This window comes from Oncorhynchus kisutch, linkage group LG25, assembly GCF_002021735.2.
Source record: "Oncorhynchus kisutch isolate 150728-3 linkage group LG25, Okis_V2, whole genome shotgun sequence".
Classification (NCBI taxonomy): domain Eukaryota; kingdom Metazoa; phylum Chordata; class Actinopteri; order Salmoniformes; family Salmonidae; genus Oncorhynchus; species Oncorhynchus kisutch.
Genome location: NC_034198.2, coordinates 44,453,196 through 44,473,316, shown reverse-complemented (window position 1 = coordinate 44,473,316; position 20,121 = coordinate 44,453,196). Strand labels below are relative to the sequence as shown.

General features: G+C 41.3%; 1 protein-coding gene across 1 annotated transcript in view; it reads right to left on the bottom strand.

Annotated features, from left to right (window-relative positions):
- The window catches only part of ism1 (isthmin 1), a 31,573-nt gene extending 15,325 nt beyond the window's left edge, over positions 1-16,248 (bottom strand). Inside the window, exons 1-3 of the mRNA XM_020475348.2 lie at positions 14,970-16,248; positions 10,470-10,694; positions 6,307-6,628 (exon numbers count right to left, since the gene is read on the bottom strand). Coding sequence (XP_020330937.2) covers positions 6,307-6,628; positions 10,470-10,694; positions 14,970-15,110 — 688 coding nt within the window. The 5' untranslated portion in view covers positions 15,111-16,248. The remainder of the gene's footprint in view (positions 1-6,306; positions 6,629-10,469; positions 10,695-14,969) is intronic.
- Positions 16,249-20,121: the final 3,873 nt, after the last annotated feature.

Genomic DNA, 20,121 nt, shown 5'->3' with positions numbered 1-20,121 from the left:
ATTTCTATGTGTCAAATCTAATCAAATTTTATTAGTCACAAGCGCCAAATACAACAGGTGTAGACCTTAGTGAAATGCTTACTTACGAGCCCCAAACCAACAATGCAGTTTAACCTTTTTGTGATAGGGGGCAGCATTTTCACTTTTGGATGAATAGCGAACTGCCTCCTACTCTGACCCAGATGCTAATATATGCATATTATTATTAGTATTGGATGGAAAACCCTCTGAAGTTTCTAAAACTGTTTGAATGATGTCTGTGAGTATAACAGAACTCATATGGCAGGCGAAAACCTGAGAGAAATCCAACCAGGAAGTAGGACATCTGAGGTTTGTAGTTTTTCAAAGCTTGGCCTACCGAATACACATTGAGATATGGGATAAAGTTGCACTTCCTACAGCTTCCACTAGATGTCAACCGTCTTTTGAAACTTGAATGAGGATTCTGCTATAAAGGAGGGGCTCATTAGACCTCTGAGTCAGTAGTCTGGAATACTCCGGTGGGAACATTATTGATGTTTTATGTTAAAAACATCCTAAAGATTGATTCCATACATTGTTTGACATGGATGATGTGCCTGTGCCTCGTGAAGATGGATTACTGGGCTGAACACGCTAACAACAAGTGGCTATTTGGACATAAATGATGGAACTTTATGGAACAAATCCTTAATTTATTGTCGAACTGGGATTCCTGGGAGTGCCTCTCTGATGAAGATCATCAAAGGTAAGTGAATATTTATTGTGTTGTTTTTAACTTTGTTGATTCCAAAATGGCAGATATTCCTCTGGCTGTTTTGGGTTCTGAGCACCGTTCTCAGATTATGCTTTTTCCGTAGAGTTAAAAAAAAATCTGACATATTAAAGAGAAGTCTATTTTTTATTCTGTGAATAACCTCTTTTATCAATGTTTATTATGAGTATTTCTGCAAAATCACCAGATGTTTTGGAATCAAAACATTACTGCACGTAAGGCACCAATTCTGTGAATAACACTTGTATCTTTTATCAATGTTTATTATGAGTATTTCTGCAAAATCACCAGATGTTTTGGAATCAAAAGGTAAGGCACCAATGTAAACAGATGTTTTTATATAAATATGCACATTATCGAACAAAACACAGTGAGGGAAAAAAGTATTTGATCCCCTGCTGATTTTGTACTTTTGACAAAGAAATAATCTGTGTAATTTTAATGGTAGGTTTATTTGAACAGTGAGAGACAAATAACAACAACAAACAAAAAAATTGATAAAAACGCATGTCAAAAATGATATAAATTGATTCGCATTTTAATAAGGGAAATAAGTATTTGACCCCTCTCAATCAGAAGGATTTCTGACCCCCAGGTGTCTTTTATACAAGTAACGAACTGAGATTAGGAGCACACTCTTAACCTCTTGAAACTAGGAGGCACTATTTTCATTTTTGGAAAAATAACATCCCTAGTAAATGGGCTATTTTTCAGGACCAGATGCTGGAATATGCATATAATTGACATCTTAGCACACTCTAAAGTTTCCAAAACTGTAAAAATATTGTCTGTGAGTATAACAGTACTGATATTGCAGATCCAATCAGGAAGTGACTCTTATTTTGAAACCCCTGTCTTTCTATGCATCTCTATTGCCCATTGAAAGGGATATCAACCAGATTCCTTTTTCCTTGGCTTCCCTAATGTGTCTACAGACATAGTTTCAGGCTTTTATTTTGAAAAATGAGCGTGAACGACAACATTGCGTCAGTGGTCAGGTGTGGTGACTCTGAGTGATTTGTGCATAATAGACAAAGCATTGTTCCTCTCGCTCCTACTGAAAAGCCAATTGTTTGCCATGTTTGCCATGTTTCTGTCGGTGTTGTCATGACCGCAATTTCCGGTGGATTTCTCAACAAAACGTGGACAAGAAACTGAGATATTTCGGCTATAAAAATATTCTTTATGGAACATTTGCTGTCTAACTGGGAGTCTCATGAGTGAAAACATCCGAAGATCATCAAAGGTAAATTATTTAATTTGATTGAAAAAAATTAGAAATGGCTGTGTTTTTTCGACTTGGCTATGACCTAACATAATCATATGTTGTGCTTTCGCTGTAAAGCATTTTTGAAATTGGACATGATGGGTAGATTAACAAGATGTTTATCTTTAATTTGCTCTATTGGACTTGTTAATGTGTGAAAGTTCCATATTTCAAAAAAATATTTTTTGAATTTCGCGTGCTGCCTTTTCACCGGAATGTTGTCAAGGGGTTCCGCTAGCGCTAGAAAGGTAAAAAAAATAGATAAGAATAAGAGATAATAGTAATGAGTAATTAAAAGAGCAGCAGTGAAATAACAATATACAGTTGAAGTTGGAAGATTAAATACAACCCATTTTCTTGGTAACAAACTATAGTTTTGGCAAAGTTGGTTAGGACATCTACTTTTGTGCATGACACAAGTAATGTTACCAACAATTGTTTACAGACAGATTATTTAATTTATAATTCACTGTATCACAATTCCAGTTGGTCAGATGTTTACATGCACTAAGTTGACTGTGCCTTTAAACAGCTTGGAACATTTCAGAAAAGTATGTCATGGCTTTAGAAGCTTCCAATAGGCTAATTTACATAATTTGAGTCAATTGGAGGTGTACCTGTGGATGTATTTCAAGGCTTAACTTCAAACTCAGTGCCTCTTTGCTTGACATCATAGGAAAATCAAAGGAAATCAGTCAAGATTGTAGACCTCCAAGTCTGGTTTATCATTGGGAGCAATTTCCAAACGCCTGAAGGTACCAAGTTCATCTGTACAAACAATAGTACACAACTATAAACACCATGGGACCACGCAGCCGTCATACCGCTCAGGAAGGAGACGTGTCCTTTCTCCTAGAGTTGAACGTACTTTGGTGCGAAAAGTGCAAATCAATCGCAGAACAGCAAAGGCCCTTGTGAAGATGCTGGTGGAAATAGGCACAAAAGTATCTATATCCACAGTAAAACAAGTCCTATATCGACATAACCTGAAAGGCCACTCAGCAAGGGAGAAGCCACTGCTCCAAAACCACCATAAAAAAGCCAGGCTACGGTTTGCAACTGCACATGGGGACAAATATAGTGTTTTTTGGAGAAAAGTCCTCTGGTCTGATGAAACTGTTTGGCCATAATGACAATCGTTATGTTTGGAGGATAAAGGGGGAGGCTGGCAAGCCGAAGAACAACATCCCAACCATGAAGCACGGGGGTGGCAGCATCATATTGTGGGGGTGCTTTGCTGCAGGAGGGACTGGTGCACTTCACAAAATAGATGGCATCATGAAAATAATGTGGATATATTGAAGCAACATCTCAAGACATCAGTCAGAAAGTTAACGACTGGTCGCAAATGGGTCTTCCAAATGGACAATGACCCCAAGCATACTTCCAAACTTGTGGCAAAATGGTCAAGGTATTGGAGTGGCCATCACAAAGCCCAGACCTCAATCCTATAGAACATTTGTGGGCAGAACTTAAAGAGTGTGCGAGCAAGGAGGCATACAAACCTGACTCAGTTACACCAGCTCTGTCAGGAGGAATGGGCCAAAATTCACCCAACTTATTATGGAAAGCTTGTGGAAGGCTACGAGAAACGATTGACCCAAGTTAAACATTTGAATGTGATGAAAGAATGCTACTCATTGAGTGTATGTAAACTTCTGACCCCTTGGGAATGTGATGAAAGAAATAAAAGCTGAAATAAATCACTCTACTATTATTCTGACATTTCACATTATTAAAATAAAGTGGCGATCCTAAATGACCTAAGACAGGGAATTTTTTACTGGGATTACATGTCAGGAATTGTGAAAAACTGAGTTTAAATGTATTTGGCTAAGTTGTATGGACTTCAACTGTATACAGGGGGGTGCTGGTACAGAGTCAATGTGCGGGGGCTTGGGTTAGTTGAGGTAGCACATGTAGGTAGAGTTAATTAAAGTGTCCTATCTGTGTGTGGCGTTCCAAAGAACTAACCTAAACTAGCAGTGTTATTAAAAAAGTCAAATAACCTACAATTTCCATGAATAAAAACCTCCAAGGAAAACCTTCAAGGAACCAAAGTAAAAGGTTCTCACAATCTCAAAATGAACGATCACAGACCTGGCTCAGTCACTGCTGAGTGACAGTCAGTACCACAGACCTGGCTCAGTCACTGCTGAGTGACAGTCAGTACCACAGACCTGGCTCAGTCACTGCTGAGTGACAGTCAGTACCACAGATACAGTAACATGAGTTCTTGTGACCTGATAAGTCCTAAATAGTCAGTAACATGAGTTCCTGTGACCTGATAAGTCCTAAATAGTCAGTAACATGGGCTTAGGGTTGAATAAGAATGTAACAATTTATGAACCTGCTCATTCATTCCTGACAGCCGTACCCAGATGGATAAAATGACATTTCTCCTCTCTCTCTCCATAGCACCCACATTCCTGTTTAACAGTGTTATGTTTGAGCTGGTGGACAAGCTGAGACATGGTGTGGATGGATACTGTACGAACCATGGGGAGGGTGAATTATTCTACATCAAATGTATCTATCTAGCAGGCCAGCTGTGGGGGGGGTGGGGGGCGCGAGAGAGAGAGGGGTGTGTATATAGACAGTTATTGAGAATGATATGAACTGGTCTGCTATTCCCCCATGTAGTGCAATTCTTTTGACCAGAAAAGTACCTAGTTAGCACATTGGTTCCTTGGAAGTTGTGGGAATGTATGATTTTGGTTTCACATTGGTTGTGGGAATGAAGCCATATGTTTCCTGACCGGTAAAACAGACAGTTTATTAAATGTTCTGGGAATGTTTATTTTTAGGTTGCAGGGAGATTCTGAGAACATTTTACTCTGGTTCCTTGAAAGCTTACCTTGTAGATTTTATTAATGTTCTGATAACAGAAATGTTAGGTTCCTTAAAAACTTTGACTGAATGTTTCAATGCTAGTGTACTATAGTGTTCTTGTGTTTTAACATCCTCGTAATAATTTGAGAAAATGACTTTAAATAGAACCTGAGGAAATGTTGAAGTACTGAAATTCCCACAGAAGAAAGTCGTTTCTTAACGTTCTCTGAACTATTTAAGAACATTCCCAATGTCAAACCAGTTGGAGAACGTTCCTAGACCATTCCCAATGTCAAACCAGTTGGAGAACGTTCCTAGAACATTACCAATGTCAAACCAGTTGGAGAACGTTCCTAGAACATTACCAATGTCAAACCAGTTGGAGAACGTTCCTAGAACATTCCCAATGTCAAACCAGTTGGAGAACGTTCCTAGAACATTCCCAATGTCAAACCAGTTGGAGAACGTTCCTAGACCATTACCAATGTCAAACCAGTTGGAGAACGTTCCTAGAACATTACCAATGTCAAACCAGTTGGAGAACGTTCCTAGAACATTCCCAATGTCAAACCAGTTGGAGAACGTTCCTAGAACATTCCCAATGTCAAACCAGTTGGAGAACGTTCCTGGACCATTACCAAAATTGAAATGAAATTAATTATGTTCAAACGTTCAGGAAACATTCTGTTAAAGTAATGAAATGCTAAGAAAATAAAATGTGCCGAGAATGCTTGGCTTTGGAACAACTATCCTGCACCATTCTCCAGAATGTTGTGGGAAGGTTGTATGCAAAATAACCATAGGACAAACCACGCTCTAAGAAACAGATGGTTCTCAGAACGTTATGTGCTAGCTGGGTAGTGCACTATATAGGGAATAGGGTGCCATTTGGGAAGCATCCTGATTTGGCCCTGTTCCTGTCGGAGGACTTTGATGTTCGAGAGGTGTCTAATCTGTCACGCACACACACAATGGACAAATCCATCTGATGAAACTAAAGAGTCTTTCATTTGACCCTGCTGGTCATCTATGAACGTTTGAACATCTTGGCCATGTTCTGTTATAATCTCCACCCGGCACAGCCAGAAGAGGACTGGCCGCCCCTCATAGCCTGGTTCCTCTCTAGGTTTCTTCCTAGGTTCTGGCCTTTCAAGGGAGTTTTTCCAAGCCACCGTTCCTCTACATCTGCATTACTTGCTGTTTGGGGTTTTAGGCTGGGTTTCTGTACAGCACTTTGAGATATCAGCTGATGTAAGAATGGCTTTGTAAATACATTTGATTTAAGGCTTCAATCATACACCCCCTTTCTGTGTCAAACACGCTTGCACACTTAGAATACACATGCACATATATACACATACACACAGCCCTTAAACACACACACACACAACCCTTAACAAACACAAACACACACACGTACTCTTGCAGTCAGTCCCCCTCACACTACACTCACCATATTCAGCATGAACCTTGCTGGCACGTCCTCCTCCTGCGCCTCCTCTCCTCTCCCAGCCCCCTAGTGGTTTTAGGAAGTTACTATCCTCTGTGTTACTGCCACTTGCTACTCCTCCTCTGTCGGTGGGCTGCTGCTCCCTAGCCTGCTCCTTGGGTCGACGTGGGGTCAAGACCGAAGAAGAAGAGGAGGAGGAGGATGAAGAGGAGGTGGTTTGCCACCAGTTTCTCCAGTTGGGAGCGGCCAAACCTGGTTTGTTCTCCTTCTTCAGGCCTTTCTCATGCTCCGCCCAGTCTAGATCGTCCACCACCTCTATGGTCACCTGGAGGGGAGGGAGAGGAGGGGAAGGAGAGGGAGAGGGAGGAGCAGGGTCCAAGGTAAGTGTGTCTGTCTGGAGTGTATCTGTATGTCTGTTGGGAGGGCAATAACATTCTCTCAGATCTAACATTAAAAGTAACTTTTATTGCATGCTGCGACTTGATTTAGACGTGAAATCAGTCTTGATACAATTGTACATTGTCAAGAATTTGATGCATGGTTTTACTTCTCATGTGTTACCATCCAGCCTGTTATCCTCACTAGGGTACGTGGGATGGTAGCGTCCCACCTGACCAACATCCAGTGAAATTGCAGAGCGCCAAATTCAAAAACAGATATACTCATATTACAAATTCATAAAACATACAAGTGTTATCCATCAGTTTAAAGATCAACTTCTTGTTAATCCAGCCGCTGTGTCAGATTCAAAGAGGCTTTACAGCGAAAGCAAACCATGCGATTATTTGAGGACAGCGCCCAGCAGACAAATCATTACATATAGTTACCAGCCAAGTAGTAGTAGTAGTCACAAAAGTCAGAAATAACGATAAAATGAATCACTTACCTTTGATGATCTTCATATGGTTGCACTCACAAGACTCCCAATTACTCTTTAAAGTCCCTCTTTATATCCAAAACTCTCAGTTTTGTTCAGTAATCCACAGGCTCAAAGGCAGTAACAACAGGCAGATGAAAAATCAGAAAAGTAAAGTTCGTAGAAACATGTCAAACGATGTTTATAATCAATCCTTAGGTTGTTTTTAGTCATAATAATCAATAACATTTCAACCGGACAAAAGCTTCGTCAATATAAAAGGAAAACAAGGCAGGCATGCTCTCGGTCGCGCACGTGAAAAACCTCTGGGACACTGCAGTGTCCACTCATTCAGAGTGGTCTTACTCCCTCAATTTTCAGAATACAAGCCTGAAACAATTTCTAAAGACTGTTGACATCTAGTGGAAGCCATAGGAAGTGCAATTTGAGTCCTAAGTCATTGGAATCTGTATAGGCAGTCTATGGAAAACTACAAACATAAAAAAATCCCACTTCCTGGATGGATTTTTCTCAGGTTTTCACCGACCATATCAGTTTTGTTATACTCAGACATTATTTTAACAGTTGTGGAAACTTTAGAGTGTTTTCTATCCAAATCTACGAATTATATGCATATCTTAGCTTCTGGGCCTGAGTAACAGGCAGTTTACTATGGGCTCGCATTTCATCCGGATTTCAAAATACTGCCCCCTACCCTAGAGAAGTTATATTCCAGACACAAAACACCAGTCTGTCTAGCCTAGCCTAGCCTGTTATATTCCAAACACAAAAAAACAGTCTGTCTAGCCTACCCTAGCCTGTTATATTCAGAACACAAAACACCAGTCTGTCTAGCCTAGCCTAGCCTGTTATATTCCAGTCTGTCCAGCCTGTTACATTCCAGACACAAAACAACAGTCTGTTGGTCTAGTGTTGATACTCTACAAATCAAGAGTAAAAAGGTCAACTCCCTGAGCAGTCCCACTGAGCCTACAAGCTTGGTATAGTCCTGACTCATTGGCTCATTCCCCTCATTTTCAAGTGTACCTCGTGACTCACTGGTCTGGTATCTCTGGTAAAATGGGAGGTTAGCTTCCTTGTCAATTAGGCTAGCTAGCTTCCTAAAAAGGAGATAGTCACAACACTGCCACATAGCAACAAACAACTTAGTTTTCATTTCATTCAAATAAGAGCAACTTGAAGCATTTCGATCTGTTGTGCGAGGGGAGGATATATTGGCATTTTTTGCTAGCTAGCTAGTTTTAGTCTTCAAGAAGCTAGGAAAACAATCTCAAATTCTGACAGTTGTGTCCCCACTAAAGGCTGTGGTGGACAGAGGAACAAATCCGCGAGGCTACAGCCCTGGGTCTCAGAGTGATGGTTGTGAAGGAAGACAAGAACGTTATATGGGAGGGTGCATGATACCTTTTCTTCGGAAGTCTGGAGAGCTGGTTGGGGAAGATCGGGAGAGATGGGTTTGGCCTCAGTCCTATACAGCTCCAAAATCATCTGAATTGTTGTGGATGAAGTCCATATGACCTACATATACTCTTACCAAAAAAGGTTATGTATGGAACCAACATTTTGCAGGTTTTCCTACTTACAAAGCATGTAGAGGTCTGTAATTTTTATCATAGGTACACTTCAACTGTGAGAGACGGAATCTAAAACAAAAATCCAGAAAATCACATTGTATGATTTTTAAGTTATTAATTTGCATTTTATTGCATTAAAAGCTGCGGCTTTGGTGGAGCGATGGGTAACGATGCTTCGAGGGGTGACTGTTGTTGATGTGTGCAGAGGGTCCCTGGTTTGCGCCCGGGTATGGGCGAGGGGACGGTCTAAAGTTATACTGTTACTGTTACATCAACAACAGTCACCCACGAAGCATCGTTACCCCTCGCAGAGCAAGGGGAACCACCACTTCAAGGTCTCAGAGTAAGTGACGTCACCGATTGAAACGCTATTTAGCGCGCACCGCTAACTAAGCTAGCCGTTTCACATCCGTTACACTCACCCCCATTTTGACCTTCCTCCTTTTCCGCAGCAACCAGTGATCCGGGTCAACAGCATCAATATAACAGTAAAAAACCACGACTCGTCAGTGAAGAGCACTTTTTGCCAGTCCTGTCTCGTCCAGCGACGATGGGTTTGTGCCCATAGGCGACATTGTTGCCGGTGATGTCTGGTGAGGACCTGCCTTACAGCCCATTGTGGACAGCCTGAGCACTGATGGGGCGGCAGGGTAGCCTAGTGGTTAGAGCATTGGAGCAACCGAAAGGTTGCAAGTTCAAATCCCCGAGCTGACAAACCCCGAGCTGTACAAATCTGTCGTTCTGCCCCTGAACAGGCAGTTAACCCACTGTTCCTAGGCCGTCATTGAAAATAAGAATTTGTTCTTAACTGACTTGCCTAGTTAAATAAAGGTAAGTAAAATAATTTTAAAAAATGGGGGGATTGTGCATTCCCGGTGTAACTCGGGCAGTTGTTGTTGCCATCCTGTACCTGTTCGGATGTACCGATGCTGTGCAGGTGTTGTTACAAGTGGTCTGCCACTGCGAGGACGATCAGCTGTCTCCCTGTTGCGCTGTCTTAGGTGTCTCACAGTACGGACATTGGAATTTATTGCCCTGGCCACATCTGCAGTCCTTATGCCTCCTTGCAGCATGCCTAAGGCACGTTCACGCAGATGAGAAGGGACCCTGGGCATCTTTCTTTTGGTGTTTTTCAGAGTCAGTAGAAAGGTCTCTTTAGTGTCCTAAGTTTTCATAACTGTGACCTTAATTGCCTACCGTCTGTAAGCTGTTAGTGTGTTACCGACCGCTCCACAGGTGCATGTTCATTAATTGTTTATGGTTCATTGAACAAGCACGGGAAACAGTGTTTAACCCCTTTATAATGAAGATCTGTGAAGTTATTTGGATTTTTACAATTTATCTTTGAAAGACAGGGTGCTGAAAAAGGGATGTTTTTTTTTGTTGCGGAATTTATATTCATGTTTATTTATTTTCCCTTTTTGTACATTAACTATCAATGTAAACATATGTTTCCCATGCCAATAATTTAATTGTTGAGAGAAAGGGTAGTGATGTCCACCAGGGTATCCTGCCTCTTCCTGTTTGCTCTTCCTGCCTCTGTTTACAAGGAGGGACAGTGTTACCTGTCTGTTTACAAGGAGGGACAGTGTTACCTGTCTGTTTACAAGGAGGGACAGTGTTACCTGTCTGTTTACAAGGAGGGACAGTGTTACCTGTCTGTTTACACAGAGGGACAGTGTTACCTGTCTGTTTACACAGAGGGACAGTGTTACCTGTATGTTTGGGTTCTGTCGGTTTATATCAGCCTTGGAGAGGTCAGGGAAGTTGCTGAGGTCCAGGAGGAAGGCCCCAGGCCTGTCTCTCTGCAGGCTGCCTCCGGTAGCCTGACTCGGGGCCCAGGGGAGGGCAGCAGGCCTCTGGGCTGACTGGGGCTCTGATCCTCTCCGCTTCCCTGGACCCTGCTGGGCTAACAAACTGCTCTCTGTTCTGACATTATTCTAGATGGGGGGGGGGAGAAAGAGATATTTGAGTATTATGATATTTGTGCGTCAGTAACTTTCACACTCATCATTATTCATGATTCATTCAGGATTATCTGTAGTCATGGTAGCATCCACATTAATGTAGAAGTGTTTAGAAATATATTATATTCTTATTTACAATAAGAGCGACTCCAAAATGACACAATACATTATTTACCATTAATTTCTGTTTGGCTAAAAAGAATCTGAAACACAGCAAATGCAACCAACAAGTTGTGTAGTCACAAGCTTGATGTAGTCTTTATTTTAGGTAAACTCATATTTGAAACACACAGTGAAAATAAAATATTTCAAGAATCCTATTAAAATGAATGTAATCAAACCAAACTGCGCCAAATACAACAAGTGTAAACTTTACCGTGAAATGCTTACTGACAAGCCCCTAACCAACAGTGTAGACCTTTACCGTGAAATGCTTACTGACAAGCCCCTAACCAACAGTGCAGTTCAAGAAGAAAATATTTACCAAATAGACGATAATAAAAAGTAACACAATAAGAATAACGAGACTATATACAGGGGGCACGGGTACTGAGTCGGTGCGCGGGGTACAGGTTAGTAGAGGTAATCTGTACATGTAGGTGGGGGGGAGGGGGGTGGGGGGGGTGACTGCATACTGTGCTAGGACATAATCATTGTATCCTAGGATTATGGGAGCAAATATTACACTTTTTACTACTTTAATACACAAGTGAATTTGGCCCAATACTTTTGGTCCCCTAAAATGGGGGAGCTGTGTACAAAAAGTGCTGTCATTTCTAAATGGTTCACCCAATATGGATAGAAATACCCTCAAATGAAAGCTGACAGTCTGCAATTTAACCTTAGTCATTATATCATTTCCAATCCAAAGTGCTGAAATACAGAGCCAAAACAACAAGAAATATGTCACTGTCCCCAATACTTTTAGAGCTGACTGTATTTATTTAGGGCAATCAGTTTAACCTTCCTTAAACCAACAGAGAGAACCATATCTCTTATTCTCAGTTGTCCTGTAATTTCTGTGCCTGTTTGATGGATGGGGGTCAGTCTGTACCTCTACACCTGGCCCCCCACAGAGACCAGGGCCTGTATGAAGTGTCTCAGAGTAGAAATTATGATCTAAGATCATTTCTGACATTTAGATCAGAATGAATAAGATTATATTTAACAGATCCTCTGAAAAGCTTTGTGGATACGGGCCCTGGGCTCCCCCTTTGGATCTATCTTTACCTCTGTACCCACTATAGAGGACCACTTAGCTACATCAGATTGATCCCCCTCCCCAAGCTAGGCCACCTCTTTACTCACAACACATCAGCTAAAGCCCACAGAGCCAGTACCTATGACAGGGCTATTCCCAATCGGTTCTCTATCCTAGTCCTGTCCTGTGTTATTTCATTGTTCTTTGATGGTTTCATTTGTGTCTAAAATACTATGGCCCTGCTCTGTCCACACTAATTAGAGTTGGTGGTTTCTACTAGAAGTGGATCTGGTACACTCCACAGAGCAGGGCTTTACAGAAGAGTGGCCAGAAAAAAAGCTATTGCTTAAAGAAAAAATAAGCAAACACGTTTTATGTTCGCCACAAAGCATGTGGGAGACTCCCCCCAAACATATGGATGAAGGTACTCTGGTCAGATGAGTCTAAATTGAGCTTTTTGGCCATCAACGAACATGTCTGGCGTAAACCCAACACCTCTCATCTCCCCGAGAACACTATCCCCACAGAGAAGCATCATGCTGTGGGGATGTTTTTCATCATCAGGGACTGGGAAACTGGTCAGAATTGAAGGAATGATGGATGGCGCTAAATACAGAGAAATTCTTGAGGGAAAGATTGCATGTCCTCCTGTGCAGGAAAATTGTAATCAATAAAAGAGTGATCAAATTAAGACCCTACATCTGTACTAATATGGTATTTTCAAAGATATTTATATACAGTACCAGTGAAAAGTTTGGACACACCATATGGAATTATGTAGTAACCAAAAAAAAGTTAATAAAATCAAAATATATTTGAGATTCATCAAAGTAGCTGCCCTCTGTCCTGTGCACTGTGTCTATTTTAGATGTGCAGCTCGAACCATAGAACTAGAATGACTGATTTTAGAATGGATATAATTCTAATTCTAGAACAGGGTCAGGTCCATTGGTGGATATCAGTTCAATTGATTCTGATGATGGGGAGTCCTAAATATGTCTACGGTAATAAACCATACTGACCTGGTTAAAACAGGTGGAGACAAGGGTCAGCCTGAACAAACAGACACATTTCCAGTCATCAAAGGAGATTAAATGTGATGGATTTGAGTTAAAATGGGGAGACAAAAAGAGAGGTTTCATTTTGCCTGTAAAGCTGCAGTATAACAGTGGTTTTAAAGTAAAGGCAGCAACAGTGTGGTGTAAAAGTGTGGGAGAGAGAGAGCCCTTCTGTTGGAAAGCTAACTATAAATAGTAAAGTATTAACTAGAAATGTCATGTGAAACCAGAAAGCCAATCAGAGCCGAGTGTTCCTTGCGGCTACAGGCCACACCATTGGGATGTGGTGGGAAGGGTGGGTACCTCTAGCGCTGACCTGACCTCTCTCCCCATCCCCAAGTAGGAGACGAGGGTGACTGTGATGAGGCTGTGATGACAAGAGTAGTGCCTGCAGCTAAGGCATGGAATCCCCATGGAACCCCCAACTATGATGAAGGTGAGTGGACTATGACCTTGTGACCCCCTCTCTCCGTCTTCCATTTCACCTCTTACTACCAGCCACTCCAAGGGGATAGTATTGTGTGTGTGTACCATTTCACCTCTTACTACCAGCCTCTCCTAGGGGATAGTATTGTGTGTGTGTGTGTACCATTTCACCTCTTACTACTAGCCTCTCCTAGGGGAGACTATTGTGTGTGTGTGTGTGTAACATTTCACCTCCTACTCCCGGCCTCTCCCAGGGGACTGAGGCTCTATGAATGGACTGATAGACTGTCTCTTTATACTGTATATCAGGGGTACTCAAGTGCTATTTGAGAAAGTCTGGTCCCACACATTTCCTAGGTGGCAGGAGATCTGGATGGATAATGTAATTTACCGCTGTCGCAACAAACCCCCACCTCGCAACCCCAAACTGTTCAAATGTCTCTTGTCGGCAGAGAGAAAATCGAACCGTTTTCAAAGATAATTTCCCGCAATTCTGCGCGTTCTTCATTGTCTTGTGTGTTTTTGTGATACCAGGGGTCGAAGCTGTAAACTGCAAGCCGCGTGAAGGCCAGCATATGAGGAATGACGACAGAAAACTGTATGCAGCCCGACCAAGTTCAAAAAATATATAATACAGTACCAGTCAAAAGTTTTAGAACACCTACTCATTCAAGGGTTTTAATTTATTTTTTACTATTTTCTACATTGTAGAACAAGAGTGAATGTAACGATTCTCGTTGGTGGAAGGAGAGGAGCACCAAAATGCAGCGTGGCAAGTGTTCGTCATATTTCAATTGAAAAACTAAACACTACACAAAGTAACAACGAAGAGAAAACGAAACAGTTCTGCCAGGTGAACAGACACAACAGAAGTTAAACACACACAACCAAAATGGGGGAATCAGGCTACCTAAGTATGATTCTCAATCAGAGACAACGAACGACACCTGCCTCTGATTGAGAACCATACCAGGCCAAACACATAGAAATATAACATAGAAAAAATAACCAAGACTACCCACCCCAACTCACGCCCTGACCAACCTAACACAAAGACATAAAAAAGGAACTAAGGTCAGAACGTGACAGTGAAGACATCACTATGAAATAACACATATTATTCTGCAATGTAGAAAATAGTCAAAATAAAGAAAAACCCTTGAATGAGGTTTTCTAAAACTTTTGACTGGTACTGTACAAATATTATTTTGGGACCCGTGGTCCATTTTGACACCGTTCTGGGTCTGGATCCGATCAGCCAGTTGAGTTTGGGGGCTGTATATCATAAACCCCAAACCTCAATGACCCTCTGGGAATGTGTTCATCCATAATATATCATGTTATCCAACTCTGTGGTCATTTAAATAGACCCTTTGCACTTCCCATTTCAGAGCCAATGTGTTACAGAAGCATTTCTGGAAAGGACTGTGGATCCCATAGAATAGAAGTTACAGACTTATTCCCCATGTTGATATTGAGCCCTAACCCAAAACTCAATAGCCTAGAGTCCCTGCAATGTAAACTGCAGGTTCCGACAGAATATAATAATTAAATAGCACTCACCTCTGCAATCACTGTATACTGCTGATCCTGGCTCAAAGTTAAATTCCCTTGATTCAGCGGGCTGCTCCTTAACACCGTAATATGTAAGGTAAGAAGTAGAAGTCCAAAAAGCAACAACAGTTCTGCCGCCAATCGAACCATCTTTTTCACCCTACCCGTCTTGGGTCCCTGCTGTGTGACAGGGGGTCCGCCGCCAACTCCTCCCGCTCCAGACACTCCAAGCTCCGGATCCGCTGCGGGCGAGGAGTCACAACACCACTTCGGAGCCACTTCGAGGTTCAGAAGTACACTTTTAATGGGAAAGGGGGGGTAGGACGTAATAAAATACAATCTGTCTAAAGTTTGTGTTTGGGATCAGGTTAGGTTGATTTTGTTTATTTTGAATTACATCAGACCAGCCTCGGTGGAGAGCGTTCTTCAAATGTGCCAAAAAGCGAGTCCGGATTCGCTGTGTAAAAAGGATAACGTTAAACCAAAGTTAAAGGTCCATTCAGCAATGTTTCCTGTGGTATCCCCTTGAACTATGCTCCTTCTATGTTGGCATGGATCTCCAAAGTTAATTATCCAAATGCTGCCAGGGCGACTGAATAACACTACCCATGAGAAAAGTATTTAAATAACAGCGGGACAATTTTCTTGCGCACAATTTAGTATGTTATAGAAATGTAGGCTATTGCTGGTTGCACTCCAGGTGCAGTCCTCTCCACGATCAAGAAACGTGCATCCCAGCTCCAGACCCGTGTTTCCCCCCACTGCATTCTCCACTGTTTACACGAATATTTAGCTTCAGAATCAAACCTCGTTCCTTCTCTCTCATCTGTGGTATGCAGCACTCCTGGGGTTTGATGCTTTGGACACAAATGATCCCTTATGCATTACATAGGCTATCCCCTATCCAAAAATTGTCATTTTGAATTTGCGTAGAGAGTGAACTTGCTGGTGTGGCTACCTTTCGCACACCATCCAACCGCCAAGAAGTGGATCCCCCCAAAATAATCCTTTCTAGTTTGAATAGTTATCCTTTTCAACCACGAACATTATCCGTCCATTAGTGGCGAATATAGGCGTGGTGTTGATAATTCTGGGCTGAGTTCTGCGCAGTTTAAAACCAGCAGCTATCCAATCCAAGCTCCAAGTGCGTCCCGTTCCTCACCGTGTCCAAATGGTGTAAACCAAACCGCAGTCAATCCACACTCCTTCACTATGGGCATGCTATACAGGCTGTTTTCTGTCGCAGCGCGCTGCCAGTGATTTTTTAATACGCCCCTCTGCTGGTTTGCTGTCAACTCCCCCTCCTCTTTCTCTCCCTTCAGCGCCCGATACGGGTCATGTCTAGAAGGGTCATGTCAAATTGACGTCGAACGTATATATATTGTATTTTATCTAACCCGAACTATTTTCCTAACCTTAAGTTAATTATCCTAACCTGTTACGTTAATTATCTCAACCTGTTACGTAATTCTCTCAATGTACTGCATACATTCTAACCTGTTACGTTAATTATCTCAACCTGTTAGGTAATTCTCTCAATGTACTGCATAAATTCTAACCTGCTACGTTAATTATCTCAACCTGTTACGTAATTCTCTCAATGTACTGCATAAATTCTAACCTGCTACGAAAAATCACTTCTGACATTTAGTTCATCCCTTCTTGTCAAAACCCTGTGACGCGGGAGGGATGGTGGCAAGTCAAATCACCATGGCTCTACATCACAATCAAGTCACAGGCCACCTACTCTGTAGGGTAGGTATTTGCACATGTGCCCGATGTATGTTATTACAGGAACTGGACATATCGACTTCAAACATGAATATATTTCAAATTAACATTATACTTTTAAGCACTTTGTTTATTGCCCTCTTCAAAGGACCTGGTCACTGATCACCCAGTGACATCTCCATCTGTTCCCAATAGTACAGTTCCCTAAAACAAATGGAAACGTTAAAGGGTGACTGCACTTCCTGATTTACACTTGTTTTTCCATTAATGCTCATTAAGAAATGCTAGCTGCCATGACTGAATGCAAACAACCATTGTCTTGGGGGTGTGGTTTGATGTGGGTGTTTTTGGGTGTGTCTTTGCCATTCAATAACAACAAATAAGGCCATTAGTGAGTACAGCGATATTATCTAATGTAACGGATGTGAAACGGCTAGCTTAGTTAGCGGTGGTGCGAGCTAAATAGCATTTCAATCGGTGACGTCACTTGCTCTGAGACCTTGAAATAGTAGTTCCCCTTGCTCTGCAAGGGCCGCGGCTTTTGTGGAGCGATGGGTAACGATGCTTCGTGGGTGACTGTTGTTGATGTGTGCAGAGGGTCCCTGGTTCGTGCCCGGGTATGGGCGAGGGGACGGTCTAAAGTTATACTGTTACACTAAGCTAGCTTTGCTATAGAGAGAACAAAGTTTTGAAGTTGAGGACTTCTCAAAATGGTCAGCTAATTCAGTTCTATGTGTAGGCTAAAGTTTACCAGCACATGTTATGGCAACATTTTCTGAAGTTCATTTTGTAGCTGAAGTCTACACCCCTTCGTCAGTGATTGGTTAATAGTACTACTGTTAGTAGGAGTGGGAACATTAAGTGCTTGTCATCAAACAAGAGATGACTAGTTTTCATGCAGAATTTTTTACTTGAGAAATACTGCACCAAACAGCTTATCTAGATTTAAAATTGCACGACTAAGACCTCCTTGGAAAAAACATCATTACAGATGTCTTCAAAAAGAACGGAGAACCAAGGCATCCAAGACACAACCATTTTTCCAGACAAAGAGAGGAGTCACAAAAAGCAGAAATAGAGATAAAATGAATCACTAACCTTTGATGACCTTCATCAGATGACACTCATAGGACTTCATGTTACACAATACATGTATGTTTTGTTTGATAAAGTTCATATTTATATACAAAGATCTGAGTGTACATTGGCGAGTTATGTTCAGTAGTTCCAAAACATCCGGTGATTTTGCAGAGAGCCTCATCAATTTACAGAAATACTCATCATAAATGTTGATGAAAATACAAGTGTTATGCATGGAACTTTAGATAAACTTCTCCTTAATCTTGAAACTACCCATCCCGGATCCGGGAGAATTGTCATCAATTGTCATCAATTACCGCAACAGTCAAAAAATATTACTAGAAAATATATTTTCTATATATTATATATTTTTCCCTCACATCAAACTAACTATGGAGTACAGCAAGGATAACATTCATTTTTTTGGACCTCGACATTAGTAAAAATGACAAAGGTTGTTTGCACACATCAATCTTTAGGAAGCCTACAGATGGGAATACCATTTTGAGGGCAGACAGCTTTCACCCCAAAAGGCTAAAAGAGAATATTCCAAATTCCAAAGAGTCCACAGAATTTGCGATCAGGAAACAGACTACAGTGTCAAATCTGCTGAATTGGAGAATATCTTCTTGAATCGAGGCTACAGCGTTCAGGTCCTGAAAGATGCAGGTATAAGGGCTGGATTACTTGACAGAGAGAACTTGTTGCGAAGGGGAGAGCCTCGTGACACATCAGAGAGAGTGTATTTTGTTACAAAATATAGCACTGAAGCAGAGAACATTAAAATAACCATTAAAAAGAATTGGGGAATCATCCAAAGTGATACGCTTCTACGCCAAGTCTTTCCTGAGCCACCAGTCATAAGCTTTAAGAGATGTCCTACCCTAAATGACAAATTAGTCCATCTTCCGGGTGACTCTCAAAACACTTGGCTGGACCACAAACCCAGGGGCTCTTTTAAATGTAACCATTGCAACCATTGCAGTAATATTGCACAGAATAAGTATTTTGTTGACACAGCTTCCAAAATGGAGTATTATGTCGAGCATTTCATTAACTGCAAAACCACTCATGTCATCTATATATTGGAATGTCCACAGTGAAAGGTGTTCTACATTGGACGGACAAAGAGACGCCTTCAAGACCGCTTAGCGGAACACAAGTACACCATAAGGGTAAGCAATGAAGACTACCCCATGGCAAGGCACTACAAGTCCTTACACCATGGCAACCCTGCCTCCCTACAAGCTATAGGTATTGATCATGTTCCGGCCTCTGTTAGAAAAGTGGACCATCTTAAACAGTTAAACCAAAGGGAAAGTTTTTGGATTTACAAACTACAGGCCACTAAATACCCTGGTTTAAATGAAGATATGGATTTACAAACTACAGGCCACTAAATACCCTGGTTTAAATGAAGATATGGATTTACAAACTACAGGCCACTAAATACCCTGGTTTAAATGAAGATATGGATTTACAAACTACAGGCCACTAAATACCCTGGTTTAAATGAAGATATGGATTTACAAACTACAGGCCACTAAATACCCTGGTTTAAATGAAGATATGGATTTACAAACTACAGGCCACTAAATACCCTGGTTTAAATGAAGATATGGATTTACAAACTACAGGCCACTAAATACCCTGGTTTAAATGAAGATATGGATTTACAAACTACAGGCCACTAAATACCCTGGTTTAAATGAAGATATGGATTTACAAACTACAGGCCACTAAATACCCTGGTTTAAATGAAGATATGGATTTACAAACTACAGGCCACTAAATACCCTGGTTTAAATGAAGATATGGATTTACAGACTACAGGCCACTAAGTACCCTGGTTTAAATGGAGATATGGATTTACAAACTACAGGCCACTAAATACCCTGGTTTAAATGAAGATATGGATTTACAAACTACAGGCCACTAAATACCCTGGTTTAAATGAAGATATGGATTTCTCACCCTTCCCGTAGGGTCGTGATGGGTCCATTTGCTGTCATCTAGTGGACATTTTGCTCTATTGCCCTCAGCTATGTTTAGACTGTTGTTGTTCATGTTTTGATGTGTTCTAGTGTACTATGGAATATATTGCTTTCTTATTCTTGACACTTCTGCCAGTCATATTTAAGGTTAGAACTACCTTTCTAAGTGTTCAGATATTTCTAGCTTGGAGTTGTATCTTTATGATAACATAGCTACAGCATTTCACCTTTTAATGTGTATATTATTGCTTATTTGGTGTCTCCAATCAATTTTGTAACCACTCCTTCTTTCAATTAGGGCTAATTGGAAAAGCTGTTCAAAAGAGGACATTGTATTCCTTTTTTTTGTACTCCCT